We start from the raw sequence: 16001 nt of genomic DNA, 5'->3' as shown, positions 1-16001 counted from the left end.
GAGGGTGGGGGGGAAGGGAGAAAAAATTTTCAACTCAAAAGCATATGGAAAAAAAATAAATTATATTATTAATTGCAAATAAAATGAAATAAAATAAAAACAAAAAAACAAAACAAGAAAAAAGATATAGTCTCTGCTCTCATGTAATTTCCACTCTAGGAGGGTGATGGCACACACAGAGATAACTTTTTTTTTTAAATAAATGAGACCTGTGATTTCATCAATATAAGACAATCTCAGTGAAGAACTTTCCTCTAGAAATACAACATATAGTCTTTAAACAGTTGCTTAGATCAGGGCTTCTTAAACTTTTTCCACTCAAGATCCCTTCAGCACTTCTTAAGCTGTGGGTTGCAACCTCACATAGGATTGTGACCCACAGTTTAAAAAGCATTAGTTAGAGCACTGAGAGGAACTTAAGTGACTGGCTCAAGGTCATACAGTTAAGATGTAATTGATAAAGGACTTAAACCCAAGTTTTCTTGATTCTAAGAGTAGCTCTCTTATCTACACACCATGCTAACCCTCAATACTGAGAATCAGAACACATATTTAAACACACATCTCTGCATTAGAGAGAAACAAAGTGCTATGTGAAGTTTGAGGGGGCAGGTAATTCCTGTAAGCTATGGGCGAAATTCTTGTTCATCCTACATTTTCAATGAGGACCAATGACATCTCAGGATGATGTCTTGACTCGTTGCAAATTGGATTTCAGTGAGGCAGAGTTGTATAAAGTCATCAGCCTCACTCTCTCTTCCAGAGTCATCAAAGTCCAGTTGCAAAACAAAAGTCAAGACAACTGGCGATGGCCCAGGATGCAGGAGATGATCTTGGCATCTTCGAGATCTGACCAAGCTCTAAGTGCTCCACAGTGCCTGCTTCAGCTGCATTCACGGCCACCGGAACAAATTGTTCTCATCCATCCATTCCACCGGGGGAAGTTTTCACATGCTTGGGAGACACCCCCCCCCCCAAACTGCCCATCGGTTACCTTCACCCTGGTTTAGCTCATCTGCTGAGGCGGTTTTACCAGGGTGTGACCACAGCATATGCTGCACCTTTTGGAGCTATAAGTGAGAGTTGGGTGAAAGGTAGACACACCAAAGGTAGATAAGCACCTCACTAGTCCTCCTCCAACACCTCATACACCCCAGGTGGAAATCAAACAAGCAAAGAAGAGCTGGATTAAGGGTGGGGGAGATCTCAGGCATTGGGAATAGAAATAAGCACGGATGCAAGGACAAGTGCGGTAAAAAGGCTATAGTCCAATTTTCCTGGAATATAGAATACATGCTAAGGAATAATAAGAAAAAAGACTGGAAAGTTTAGGGTGATGTCAAACTGAATTCCAGACAAAGGAGCAGGAAGTTTAATCAGCCATCAAGAGAGAAACACTGAAGATCTCTGAGCAGAGGAGTAACACGGTCAGTTCCGTGTAAAAAGATTAATCTCAGATACTGGGAAAGAAAGGTGGGAAAGGGGAAGAGGGAGGTAGTAAAGTGGACATGAGAAGGCCTATTTAGGAGGTTACTTCAATAATCCAGGGTAGTAATAACCAGGGCCTGTGTCAATATGGTGGTAGTGAGAAGAAGAGTGGAAAAAAAGAGATTTGTGTGGAAGTGAAAGTGGTCATCATGAGAACCTGGTAACTAAAAAGGTATGGGACGAGAGGAAGGTGATTTATTAACCACCTACGTTCCAGGTCTTGCACCAAGCACTTTACAAATATGAACTCACTCGATCCTCACAATAACCCTGGGAAGTGGGTGCTATTATTATCCCTATTTTACAACTGAAAAAACTAAGGCTGTGACTTGTCCAGGGTCACATAATTATTAATGTCACTGAAAAAAGCTGTCAAATCTGGTGTAAACTGGTAAAAATGATTTCTAGAAACACACACACACACACACACACACACATTCACAAGGCAGGCACAGAGTCTGGCTTTAGAAAGATTGATTACGGATTTCCCTTACTCTACATAACTCAGTCCAAACCCCTAGAGCAGGGGGTTCTAAACCTGGGGCCCATGAATTTATTTTTTAGTCTTTTTTTTTAATTCTTAAGTTTTACTGATGTGTTTTGCTTTTGCATTACAAATATTTGCAGGTCAGTCCCACTTTGTGAGTGATCTCTTCTAATGAAGTAAAACAAATAAAACTGTTAGTGTACAGTGTTAATAGTTAATGTCATAGTATAGTGATCTGCATCTAGAAGCAGATGTAACATTTTACATTTGGAACACTCCTCTCCTTTTAAAAAAATTAACAGAAAATTATTTTTTCTCCCTAGTGTCCTTCACCCTAGTGGGAGGAAAATTTTTACAAATATGTATATTTTTAGATATAAGTATGGATATATTTACATGAATGAAAATCAAGCAAAACAAATTCCCTCAATGGCTGTGTATACATATTTATAGATTCATATGTATGTGTACAGATGTATGTATATATCACACATATGGATGTATATGTAAGAATGTATTATGTATATATGTCTGTATGTCTCATTCCACACTCTAAATCTTTCCTGTACCTGCATTTCAATAACTAGTTTCCTTTGTAATCCTATCTATTTTATGTTAGTTATACAAAAACAATCTGAGAAGGGGTCTGTAGGCTTCACCAGATTACCAAAGGGGTCTGTGACACACACACACAAAAGGCCAAGGACCCCTGCCCTCAATCCAGTCTAGTACTAATTAAGAATCCCACCAACATCCTGATCCCCATTAGGATGGGAATGCCTTTTGAGAAGGGCATGTTTTTGCCTGGCACATGATAAGCATTTAATAAATAGTTTTTGATTGACTGGTCAGAGCTGAGCTTTCTTCGTCAGCTACTGAAATACTGGAATGTCATAGGACTCTTCACTATCTCTCCCCTCCTAAATCCAATCTGTTGTCAAGGTGTGGTGATTCTGCCTTTGCACTATCTTTGAAAAATTCCCCCTTCTCTCCTCTGACACTGCCACTACTCCTGTACAGGCCTTCATCACCTGGACTATTGCCACAGCCAGCTAGTGGGTCTGCCTGCCTCAAATCTCTCCCCACTCCTGCCCATCCTCTACTCAGCTGTCAAAGTACTTTCAGGTCTGACCACGTCACCCCCTACTCAATACACTCCAGTGGCCCTCGATCACCTCCAGGATTGAACACAAAATCCTCTGGCCTTCAAAGCCCATCCTTCACCCCTTCCCAGGCTTCTTACACCTTACACTTCCCCCACATACTCTGATTCAGCAACACTGGCCTCTTTGTCTTTTCTCAAACAAGACACTCCATCTCATGATTCCACCTACTAGTCTCTCCTTCCTCATAGCCACCCTCAGCTTCCTTCAAGTCTCAGCTTCTACAAGAAGTCTTTCTGGATTCTCTTCATTCTAATGCCTGTGTTCTGGTGATTACCTCTGCTTTATCCTGCATGTAGCTTGTTTGCACACAGTTATTCCACGCGGTCTTCTTCACTGTGTTGTGATGTATCTTTAGTGCTTAGCACAGCGCCTGGCACATAGTAAATGTCTATTGAGTACAAACTTTGAATTCTCCCCTGAACTAAATTCTTGTAAAAGAAAATTATCAGGGCAGCTAGGTGGTGCACACCTGACTGGAGTCAGGAGGACCTGAGTTCAACTTCGACCTCAGACCAAATACTTGATACTTACTAGCTGTGGGACCCTGGGCAAGTCACTTAACCCCACTTGCCTAAAAAAAAAAATATCCTCATTCACTTTGAATGCTTGACTATTCTAAGCTTGTCCTCTTCTCCACATTGAGAACTGTTTAACGTCTCCAGGGGGAGACAAGGACTTCTCACTTACCTGTAAGTCATTTACATGAATGAAAAAGCATTTACCAAGTGCTTTCTTTGGACCAAGCCCTGTGCTAAGCACTGGGATATAAAGAGAAGAGGAAGACATCATGTAAACATAAGAATCTCAGATTCAAATATTAAGTAACACAGTAAAAAATATCTAGAATCAGGAGCCTTGGGTTCAAGTCAAAATTTGAAACCTTACAAGGCCTAGAACTTTGGGTAGGATTCTAAGATGAAAAGTGGAAGGGTCTAAGGAGTCATCTAATCCACACCCCTCATTTTACAGATGAGGAAACTGAGGTTTTAAAAAAAGTTAAAAGCTTTGCCCAAGGACAAGCAGGAAATAGTCCCCTTGCTCCAAATTCAACGTTCTTTCAATTAGTTCATCTCTCTGAGAGTTTTAGTCTCCTCATCCATACCATGGAGATAAAAAGAGTAACATTAATTTAATATCCCACAGTTGATGTGAGGAAAGCATTTTTATTTTTCTTACGTAAACAGTATTTTATTTTTTTTCCAATTACATGTAAAGACAGTTTTCGACATTCACTTTTTATAATATTTTGAGTTCCAAATTTTGCTCCCTCCCTCCTCCCCAAGATGACAAGCAATCTGATATAGGTTATACATGTGCAATCATGTTAAACACATTTCCACATTAGTCATGTTGTGAAAGAAGAAAAAGAACAAAAGGGGAAAAAAAATGGGGAAAAAAAGTGAAAATAGTATGCTTCCATCTGCATTCAAACTCCATAGTTCTTTTTTCTGGATGTGGATAGCAAACAAAGCACTTTTCATTATACTAGAACAATATATAAAAATCATACACACTGAAGGACAGATTGCCACTAGCGTGCAAAGAAAATTACTTTACATTCGCAAGTGTCAACAAGTTTTCTTGTCTTTCTCAGTCCTTATTAGTCCTTTGGCTGAATTATGATCTACAGAGAGTGGCAAATGCAACAGACTCAAAGAAATATCTAAGTTTGAGAAAGGCACCTAAACCTCCTAAAATCAAGGTGTTTTTCTTTCTTTTCCTGGTCTTTTCTAAGGACTTATAAAAGTTTAACTGGTTTCCTGAGATGTCCCCTGCGTCCCTTCCTCCTGGCAGCAGGAAAGTGTTAGGTTCAGAATGAATAGAAGATTAGAGGTGGGGAAAGGATGACAGAGAAAGCTCCTTTCACACATGGAGGCACATTGCACCTCTTCTCCTGTCCCAGGGTTTCACAGGGCCATGTGTGCTCAGCCCAGAGACCAGGCCCGTAAGTGTGATCAGGAAGCCAACTCCCTGACAAAGACCACCCAGAGGGTTGCTATGGGGACTCAGCCTCTGGCCCGCCCACTTAGCCATCGCACCAGTTGTCAGTGACACCAACTCCTTCCTCGGGTCTTTAGTTAAAGATTTTTTTTTACAGGGGACATTAACTGATCACAAATGACTGAGACACATGCTCAAGAGAGCCCTTTGTGGTAACCCTGTAGACAGTAGCCTCAGGATAACAAAACTTACCCAAGTCCAAACTATTTATCAATCAACTACCGTTTAAATGCCTACTATGTGACAGAAACTGTGCTAAGCGCTGAAGATACAAGGAAAGGTAAAAGAGTCTCTGATCTGAAGGCACTTGCCTTCTAATGTGGGTGACAACATGCAAACAACTTTGCACAAACAAGATACAGAGAGGATAATCGACAGAGGGAAGGCAGTAGTATCAAGGGGGATTAGGAAATGCTTTTACAATCCAAAAAATAAAAAGTAAAATGGGCAGCTAGTTGGCACAGTGGATGGAGTGCCAGGCCTGGGGTCAGGAAAACTCATCTTCATGAGTTCAAATGCAGCCTCAGACACTTAGTTACTAGCTGTGTGACCTTAGGCAAATCACTTAACCCCATTTGCCTCAGTTTCCTCGTATAAGATGAGTTGGAGAAGGAAATGGCAAACCACTCCAGGATCTCTGCCGAGAAAACCCCAAATGGGGTCACAAAGAGTCAGACACAACTGAAATGACCGAACAACAATAAACAAAATGAACTGAATGAAAAGAAATGAGGAGATGCCCCCAACCTAGTCCTTTGTGGAGGTGGGAGGTCGACAGGGATTGTGCACTCAAACATGTTTTTGGACTTTTTCCAACGTATTAGATCAGTTGTGTTGACTTTTGTTTTTCTTCTCTAAAAACATAACCATTTTTTTTTCATACGGGATGGCTCTCTGGGATACTTGGGATAATTATGGTGATGCAAGAAACAGAAAGTACTAGGAAAAAAAACTTTAAAAAAAAAAGAAAGAAAGAAGAAAAAGGAAATGATAAAGGGGATGGTTTCAGAGAAAGCTGGGAAGACTTATATCAACTAATGCAGAGCGAAGTAAGTAGAACCAGGAGAAGATTTTATACAACAACAGATACACAAATCTACTTCCTTAAGCTGATCCTCATACTGCACAACTTCCCAAGTCCCTCATCATTCTGACGCTCTTACTCTGGGAAAAGAGGGAAGGAGGAAGGAATTTTAACTTGAGGTGCGAAGCAGGAAACAACCAAGTCATCAGAAGAGGGAATATGAAAAAAAAAGTCTATGACCAGAAGACAATTCAGAGCAGTGGCCTCCAATTCTAGGCATGATCCAAGTCCTATAGTCCTACCTTGCACACAGCAGCTATCCAGTGAATATTTTCTTGAATCTGAACTTGAATATCAAATTTTTTGTTGAGCTCTGGTCTTTTTATCAGGAAGGTTTGGAAGTCCCCCTATTTCATTGAACATCCATCTCCTCCCTTGAAAAATCATGCTCATTTTTGCTGGGTAGTTGATCCTTGGCTGCAATCCAAGCTCCTTTGCCTTACGGAATATCATGTTCCATGCCCTGTCATCTTTTAATGTAGAAACTGCAAGGTCCTGTGTAATCCTTACTGCGGTTCCATGATATTTAAATTGTTTCTTTCTGGCTGCTTGCAGCACTTTCTCTTTTATCTGGTAATTTTGGAATTTTGCTATTATATTCCTTGGTGTCTTCAATTTGGGATCTCTTTCAGGTGGTGAGCAGTGTATTCTTTCTATGGCTATTTTACCTTCTGGTTCTGGTTCCAGGACTTCAGGGCAGTTTTCCTTTATGATCTCCTGAAAGATACTGTCCAGGCTCTTCTTTTCATCATGATTTTCATGTAATCAAATGATTTTTAAATTGTCACTCCTGAATCGATTTTCCAGGTTGGTTGTTTTACCGATGAGGTATTTTACGTTTTCATCTATTTTTTCATTTTTTTGTTTCTGTTTGACTGATTCTTGTTCTCTCATAGAGTCATTACTTTCCATTTGTCCAGTTCTAGTTTTTAACAAATTGTTTTCTTCTGGTAGTTTTTGTCCTTCCTTCTTCAATTGGCCAATTGTGTTTTTTAGGGACTTGTTTTCTTCAGTGTACTTTTTTTCCAGTTGGCCAGTCGTATTTTTTAAGGACTCTTCCTCTCTCATTTGACTATCAAAATCCTTCTTGAGCTCTTCTAAGAAGGCTTTTTGGGCTTCCGACTAGTTCATATTCCCTTTTGTTGTTGCAGATGTGGGTTTGCTGACAATGTTGTCCTCCTCAGGATTTCTGTCTTGATCTTCACTCTTCTCATAATATGAATCCATGGTACGTTTCTTTTTACTCATGGTGTTTCTTTATTCCCTGGCCTTTAAAGAGATTAAGCTCTCCTACTGGGGAACAGAGGGCACTGACCCAAGCTTCTTGTGTTGGGAGCCTAGGTCTTGGTCACTGGCTTTGTGTGCTGGGGCCTCTTATTAGAGGCTGTAGAGTTCTGGCAGCATACCTCATGTTGGGCTGGAGTCAGCAAGGCTGGAACTTTCAGGCAATTCTAGGTTGCCTGCTTTTCCTTTCCTTTAGCTTTCTTCAGCTCCTTTTAGATGGGTGCTGCAGGGTGTTTATCTGCCTGGGGCCCCTTGCAATGCTGCCTCCCTTGTTTCTGCTAATGCGCTGGGAGATTCCTTTGCAGTAGAGTGCTGAGGCACCTGGTGGTTTTCCAAGCTGGCCTCCACCGGTTCCCCCCCACCCTTACCGAGGCACTTGGAGGTCCAGGTGTTGGTGTTTGCCTGCTCTACCACCTGGGCTTCAGGATTTCTTCACAATTGGAGGCTGCAGGGCTCCGACAGCTCACCTGGTGTTGGGCTGAAACCAGCAAGGCCAGGGCTTCAGGAAGACTTTAGGTTGCTTTCTTCACCTCCTTTCAGATGAATGCCCCTGGGTACTTATCCGCCTGGGGCCCCTTGTAGTTCTGCCTCCCTTATTTCTGCTGAGGCACTGGGAGACCCGTTTGCTGGGCTTCTGCACTGCTGCTCCCTGTCTTTCTTCTACTTCAGCTGTTTCAGGGTTTTTTTTCTGGGGTGATATTTTCTGGGTTTTCAGAGGTTGAGAGGGAAGAGTGAGAGCGACTACCTTTTTACTCTGCCATCTTGGCTCCCAGAAGCAGAACCCCAGTGAATATATTCTGAAGCAGAATACTGTAATCCTAGCATGACTCCACCATTTGCCTTGGGCAAATTACTTTCTAAGCCTCAATTTCCTCATCCATAAAACAGAGACAGTATTTATTACTATCTACTTCATTATATTGTTCCTAAGACAATCACACATAAACTCTAAAGTACAATATAAATTTAATTAGCTGTTCAGGAAGTTCCATATTTAAGCATCCTGGAGGAAGGAGGGAAGAAAAAACAAGCATTTATTAAGTGCCTACTATGTGCTAAGGTGCTTTTCATTAGATCTACACAACAACCGTGGAAGGTAGGTGCTATTGTGGTCTACATCTTACAGCTGAGGAAACATGGGCAAAGAGAGGTGAGGGGATTGCCCAGGATCACACAGTGCCTCAGCACAGATCTGAATTCAAGTCTTCCTGATTCCAGGCCCTGCTGTATCACCTAGCTGCCTCAAGAGAGATGACAATCCTTCCATCTTATTATTGGGATTTCCCCTGCATCCAAATTCAAAGGTCACAAAATCTGAGTTTGGAAGCTGGTGGACACACCCATAAAGCAAAAGAATCACTACATATGTAACACACCTAACAAGTGGTCATCTACCTTCTGCTTGAAGACTACCTTGGAAAGGGAATCCCCACCAGCCTTTGAGACAGCCCATTCTACTTTGGGACATCTCCAAATTGTTAGGACTCCCTTGACAGAACCCATTTGGGAAGATGAGTATGGAGAGACCTGCCAAGCTGGGGCGGGACGGAGACAATTCTCTTGCCTTCCATTCCTGACCCTCCCTAGGCTGTTTCTGAACCCATCTATGACTGCTAGGCACAGGGAAGCTCCACCACTGCTCAGGGTCCTGAATGAGATGAGGGTCACCACAACACTGTTCTTTCTGATGGGAGAGCGGACCACTTTTAGGCCTTCCTTGCTGTCAGCCCTGCAGCTAAGCTTTCTTTTATGTGCTGCATTCCCCAGGGAGCTCCATGAAAGTAAAGACAGTCTTGCTTTTTTTCTTCTTTGTATCTCCAGTCTTAGCACAATGTATGGCACACTGTAAAAACCTAATAAATGCCTACTGATTAATGGAAAGGTTTAGAGTACAGGCCCTGAGATGGACTGTGGGTCTGTCATTTGAGGATCAGCTTAGCTAAATTACAAGAATCTCAGCATGGATTTTTGGCTGCAGTAACTCATGAAGGCCACTTACTTGGGAGAGTTAGGGAGAGATGATGACCTATACTTGTGGGTTGAGAACCAAAACAAAATCATGAATCCACTGAAAAAATAAGATACTGCAAAATACACATCCCTTTCCTTAAGTACTTCACATTTTAATCAAAGGAGAGTTAGAAAAAGGTATACAAATAACTATGATACAGGAAGATATAATCATAAGGGGGATGTTCCAGCAAAGGAGGATTAGAAGTTGGGGAGGGAGGGCTCACTTTGAACTTAGGGGTCAGGAAAGGCTTCCTGGAGAAGGTGACACCTTGGCCAGAAGGAAGAAAGAAATTTCAACAGGAAGAAATTGTGGGAGTCCATTCAAGGGATGGAAGCAGGGGAAGAGAAGAGGGAAGGAGGAGGCTGATAGAAATGAGACATGATACGTGGAAATAGGAAGAACAGGGGATAGAGTATGGTCCAGTTTGGCTAGAATGCAGTCTATGTGATAGAGAGCGTCATGAGAAGGCTGGTAACGTGGGTTAGGAATGATTGTAGAGGGTCTTGACCACCAGGACCATTTGGTAGAAAACAAAGAGTTGATGATTCTTTAAAGCAAAAAAGAGCCACAAGACGAACTGTGCCTAGGAAAGATTTCTCAGGCTAGAGTGTAAAAAATGGAGTGACAATAGGACCAGAGGCAGCCAGGTAGATAGAGAGTCGGATCTGGAGGCTAGACAACCTGAGCCTCAATCCTGCCTCAGATATTTACCATCATTCACCTTCAGTTTCCTCATCTGTAAAATGGGGTATTTAATAATAGGGCCTACCCCACTCGGGGTAGCTGCAAGATAAGATAGCAAATGTAATGTGCTTTTGCAAGCTTTAAAGTGCTCTATAAATGTTAACTAGTGTAACCATCATTACTTCACTAGCTGAGGTGGTGTGAGTGGCAAAGGGTAGACTGGTAATAAAGAATATGAGAAACCCGAGAAGAGAAAGGTCCTATTATCTGCAAATTATCCAGATTTTCATCTTATTGCTTCCATCTCAGAGGTGGTGAAGGTTTTATTTACTGCTCCCTGGGAAAGTTCATGGAACCCAAAGAAAACAAGAAATGAAGTGGAGAGGGAGAGACAAAGTTAGGGGAAGTAGAGGGGGGAGTAAGTGTGTGGGAGGAAGGCAAGAAAGGACAATTCGTCATCCTGTGAGGAAGCTAGCCAATGCAAATGGTTATTTCCAAGGCTTACAGAGTGACTAAAGGTTTACAAGGTACACAATGAACAGGATCTCATTTAATTCTTAGGGCAGCCCTGTTGGTAGTATGATTATTATTATCCCAGAGGAAATTAAGGGTCAGCATGTAGGACATGATCGTCAGAGGGGCTAGTCCTGCAGTCAGGAAGACCCTAGTTCAAATCTTGCCTCAGACATGTAATAGGGTGAGTGACTTCATCTCTCTCAGACTCAGTTTCCTCATCTATAAAATGGGGAAAATAATGACACCTACCTTGATAGGGTTGTTGTGAGAATCAAATGAGAAAAAAATGTTCATAAAACAATTTGTAAACCTTTCAAGCACTATGAATGTTACCTGCAATAATTATTATTATTTTTTTTTGGCTAGGCAATGGGGTTAAGTGACTTGACCAGAGTCACACAGCTGGTAAGTGTTATGCGTCTGAGGCCAGATTTGAACCCAGGTCTTCCTGAATTCAGGGCCAGTGCTCTATCCACTGCGCCACCTAGCTGCCCCAGTAATTATTTTTTAAAGACTCACCTAAAGTCACATAAGTGAAAGAGCTGAGATCTGAATCCAGATCTTTAGGTTCTGTTTTTTTGGGGGAATGGGACAGTTCAGTGCTTTCTTCCCTGTGGCAGGGGGAGGCGAAGAAATATGAGGCAAAAAAAAAATGACTAATAAGGCAGGGGTGGAAGGTGAGGTGGAGTTCAGTTTCTGTGTGCCAGCCACTGAATTGTGATTGATTAGAAGTACATATACTAATTATTAACTTGCCTGAGCATTATAGGCTCTTGCTGGTATTAGGGAGGTTAGGGCATCACAGAAGCGGCCTGAGAACAAAGAAAAATCAGCCAGTGCTCCATCTCTGGCCCATATCCTAAGGGTTGTCCACCCCTTTCATAGAGTTAGGGAGAAAAAAATGCTCTTATTTCTAATCTGCTAGGGCCTGACTTTATTTTCAGTTGGGTCCAAGAGGAGCAAGGGTATTAGAAATAGTTTAAAATATCAGGTACTCAGCAAACACTTACCAGGCACGTACAGTGTAAGGCACGAGACGTTGTAAAGGATGGCAAAGATATTGTGGACATGGTTCCTGTCCTCAAGGAGTTTATAATCTTCAAAAGGTCAAATGAGATTATATACATAGAGCTCTGCAAACCTTGGAGCAGTACATAAATGCCAGTTACATGAAAAGGGTGTGCTATCCAACATTTATATAGCATTTAAAAGTTTTTGTTCTTATTTAGTCATTTTAGTTGCATCTGACTGTGATTCCAATTGGGGTTTTCTTAGCAAAGATACTTCAGTGGTTTGCCATTTCCTAGCTCTTTTTACAGATAAGGAAACTGAGGCAAACAGAATAAAGTAACTTGCCCAGGGTCACACAGCTAGCACGTGTTTGAGGCTGGATTTGAACTCAGGTCTTCCTGACTCCAGGCCCAGCACTCTATCCACTGTACCACCTACTTATTCCATTTGAAGGTTCACGAAGTGCTTTATGCATATTATCTCATTTGATATAAGAGAGCAAATGCCCAGCAAGTGAGTGACAAAGATAAGCATTCAGGGAGAAAGAAGGGTAGCTTCAGAGAATCACAGAGTCTCAAAGTTTGAAGGGACTTCAGAGGTCAATCAGTCCAGCAAAAACCCAGAGAAATCCACTCAACAACCTGTCCAGGAAATGAAATGGTCATGAAAATTCCATTTGAACACGTCCAGTTAACTGTGACCTCGATGCCTGCCAAGACCGCTCACTCTACTTTTGAAACAACTCTGAACTGGTCTCAAGTGTTCTCTTAAATCACGCCAAACCTGCCTCTACAACTTCCACCGTTCTGATTTTGAATACTTCTCTCTGGTGTCAAACAGAACAAGACTGATCCCAATTCCTTTTGCATCTTCAAACACTTAATACTAATAGCTAACATTTATGTAGCACTTGCTATGTGCCAGGTTCTGTGCTTTACAATTTACACTTCATCACTTCATCTTCACCAACAACCCTGGGAGGTAGACGCTATCATTATCCCCATTTCACAGATGAGGAAACTGAGGCAAATGGGTTAATAAGTGACTTTCCCACAGTTACACAGCTAGTAAGTCTGAGTCTGAGTTTGAACTCAGATCTGACTCTAGGCCCAGTGCTCACAGCATTGTGCCACCTGACTGCCTTGTTTATATCCCCATCTTTCCCTTGCTCCTCCAGTAAAATCTTCTCTTCTCTCAAGTAATCAATACTACCTATTTCCTTTGGTTAATTCTCATTGGGGCATGGTTTCGAGTCCCTCTCTTCTGAATGAAATCCAGTTCCTCAATGTCCAATGTCCTTTCTAAAATGTGATGCCCTGGGGGGCAGCTAGGTGGCACAGTGGATAGAGCAACTGGCCCTGGAGTCAGGAGGACCTGAAATCAAATCCGGCCTCAGACACTTGACACTTACTAAATGTGTGACCCTGGGCAAGTCACTTAACCCCATAGCCTAGCAAAACACAAACAAACAAACAAACAAACAGCAATAAAATGTGATGCTTGTAACTTAACAGAATGCTTTAATGGGGAAGGGGGGGTCAGAGATGGCTTCCCACCAATACTAGCTTTGTGATCATGGACAAATTCCATGAATCTAACTCCTATATGTAAAATGGGGATAATAATACCATAAAGACCCATCTCATAGGGCTGTTGTAAGGCTCAAATGAAATAACCTATTTGAAGTGCTAAGCAAACCTTAAAGCCTTATAAAAAAGTCAGTTATTATTATTTTAAGAAGCAAAGGGCTAAACTTGGGATCAGGGGAGACCTGTGTTTGAATTCTGACTCATACATTCATGAGCTATATGAACACAGGCCATCCATGTCACTTAATAAGATTAATTAATTAATGAGACTAATAACTCATTTCACTTAATAAAGTAATAATAATGAGAATAATAATTCACTTAACTTAATAAGATAATACGGATAATTCACTGAATATGCTAAAAATTAGTAATGAGAATAATAATTCATTTTTCTTCATAATAAGATAATTACATGGGAATAATTAATTTCATTTAACAAAATAATAATTCACTTCACTTAATAATTATAAGAATAACTATTAACACCTATACTTCATAGGGTTGCTTTTGAGGACTGAATAACATAGGTACGTAAAAGTGCTTTGTAAACCTTGTTATTAGCAAAATCAGCTTTTGTTACAATCACAGAAGATGATGTTGGAGGAGGAAGCTCTCTGAGGCCGACCCTCCCTTTTCTCAAACCACTCCAGACCCCAGACAAGGTCGATCTACCCTCAGTGCTTTCTCGGGGGTCTGAGCTTTGCCTCCAGATCCTTACCTGTCCCCCAGCTCCTTGTGCTCCATTTCCAGATTCTTGTGCAGGGTCTTCAGACAGCTGTGCTGATGTATGAGCATCTCATACTCCGTGGACTGCCGCTCATGCAGGGAGCTCAGGTGCTCGTGGTCCTGAAGCAGTGACTCATAGGCTGTCATCATCTGCTCCTTTTGCTTCAGCAGGCTTTCGTTCTCATTCTCCTTCACCACCTGCTGGTTTTGGAGCAAAGTGTACTGGGCCGTGAGAGAAGAATTCTGAGAGCTCAGGGTCGAGTTCTCTACCTTCAGAGAAAGGAAAACACAGCACCTTGCTCTCAGATGAGAAGACAGCTGGATGGCAGGATTACTAATTCACACACACTGAGATGGACTGAAATACTACAGCCAGACTCCTTAACCTCTGTGGTCAGGAGTGAAGGGCATTAAATCCCGGTCCTAACAAGGTGCTCCTCCAAGGAAACCTTGCTAGGTAATAACACCTACCCCACCTCTTAATAAGCTGGACTGAATTGCTGAATTCACTCCCAAGACAACCACCTCCACAAAGGCACAGTTCTCACTGTTACAGGGGCTTTTCTTACATTTTACATTATCTGACTTTCTGTAACTCCTACTAACAATTACTCCTAGTTCTGGCCTAGGGAAGGACCAATCAGAAAAGTCTAATCCTTCTTCCACAAGACAGTCTTCCAAATATATGAAGATAATTTTACAATCCCTCCCACCCATCATCCAATATAGTCTCTTTTCTAGGCTAGAAATCCTGAGTTCCTTCAAATCACCCTCCTATCACCTGTGTTTGAAGCTCTTCATTATAAGACTTATCATATGTCCTCTTAAATTTGTGGCCTGGAATACACTATCCCAGGATCAGGAAAGATTATACCAAGGCTATCAGCGTGGAATGGTGGAAGAATACTGGCTTTGGAGAAGGAGGATGTGGGTTCAGTTCTGCACTCCTGACAAAGCCTGGGTGATCCCGGAGAAGTAACGTCACCTCCCTGGGCCTCTGTAAAAGGAAAGCATTGGACCGGCTGGCCAGCTCTTCTAGTACTACATCTATGACCTTACTACAACTTAAGAAGGCATCAGATTTTTCTGGCCGCTGTCACCCTAACAGCTCATATCAAGTTTACAATTAAATGAAATCCTCAGATTTCTTTTTTCTATGTGAACTGTTTCCTCGTCAGTATTTCTCATCTTGTACCTGTGAAGCTGGCTTTTTTAACCCAGATGTAAGACATCATAGTCATCCTTATTATATTATCTTATTGGATTTGACCCATTGTTCTAGAATGTCAACATTTTTGGTATCCTGACTCTGTCACCTAATATTTTACAAACCACTCCTAACTTCTATGTGATCTGAAAATCTGAAAGCAGGGTATCTACGCCTTTATAAAAGACACTGATAAAAACACTGAACAGCAGGTTCGGAGGCACAGCTGTCATGCCACCGCAGACCTCCTCCCCAGCTGATCTCAATCTATCAATAACTAACTTCTCTTTCGTTCTGGCCATTCTACTAGTTCCAGAATTGGAAGGCACCTGGGAGATCACAAGATTTATTGGAAAGAGAAAGGACCTAGGAATCACCTAATTCACTGAGAATCCACTGAGGAGCTCAGTGAGGTAAAAATTGTTTTCATAACAATACTAAAATGTTTTCATTTCTAGTACGGTAAATACCAATGGCAGCAGCTAGGTGGCACCATGGATAAAGCACTGGGCCTGGAATCAGAAGACTTCTTCCTGAGTTCAAATCCGGACTCAGACTCTTATTAGCTGTGTGACCCTGGGCAAGTCATTTAACCCTATTGGGCTCAGTTTCCTCATCTATAAAATGAGCTGGAGAAGGAAATGGCAAACCACTCCAGTATCTTTGCCAAGAAAACCTCAAATGGGGTCACAAAGAATCAGACACAACTGAAAAATGACTGAACAATGTCATTAAACAGTA

General features: G+C 41.7%; 1 protein-coding gene across 1 annotated transcript in view; it reads right to left on the bottom strand.

Moving 5' to 3' along the window:
• Positions 1-16001, bottom strand: part of CCDC88C (coiled-coil and HOOK domain protein 88C) — a 228463-nt gene that overhangs the window by 47243 nt on the left and 165219 nt on the right. Inside the window, 1 exon segment of the mRNA XM_021000217.2 lies at positions 14046-14323. Within this exon segment, the coding sequence (XP_020855876.1) occupies positions 14046-14323 (278 nt within the window).

Source organism: Phascolarctos cinereus, unplaced genomic scaffold (genome assembly GCF_003287225.1).
Source record: "Phascolarctos cinereus isolate Bilbo 61053 unplaced genomic scaffold, phaCin_HiC Scaffold_3;HRSCAF=262, whole genome shotgun sequence".
NCBI lineage: Eukaryota > Metazoa > Chordata > Mammalia > Diprotodontia > Phascolarctidae > Phascolarctos > Phascolarctos cinereus.
The sequence above is the reverse complement of the archived record's forward strand: the minus strand, read 5'-3'. Positions and strand labels throughout refer to the sequence as shown.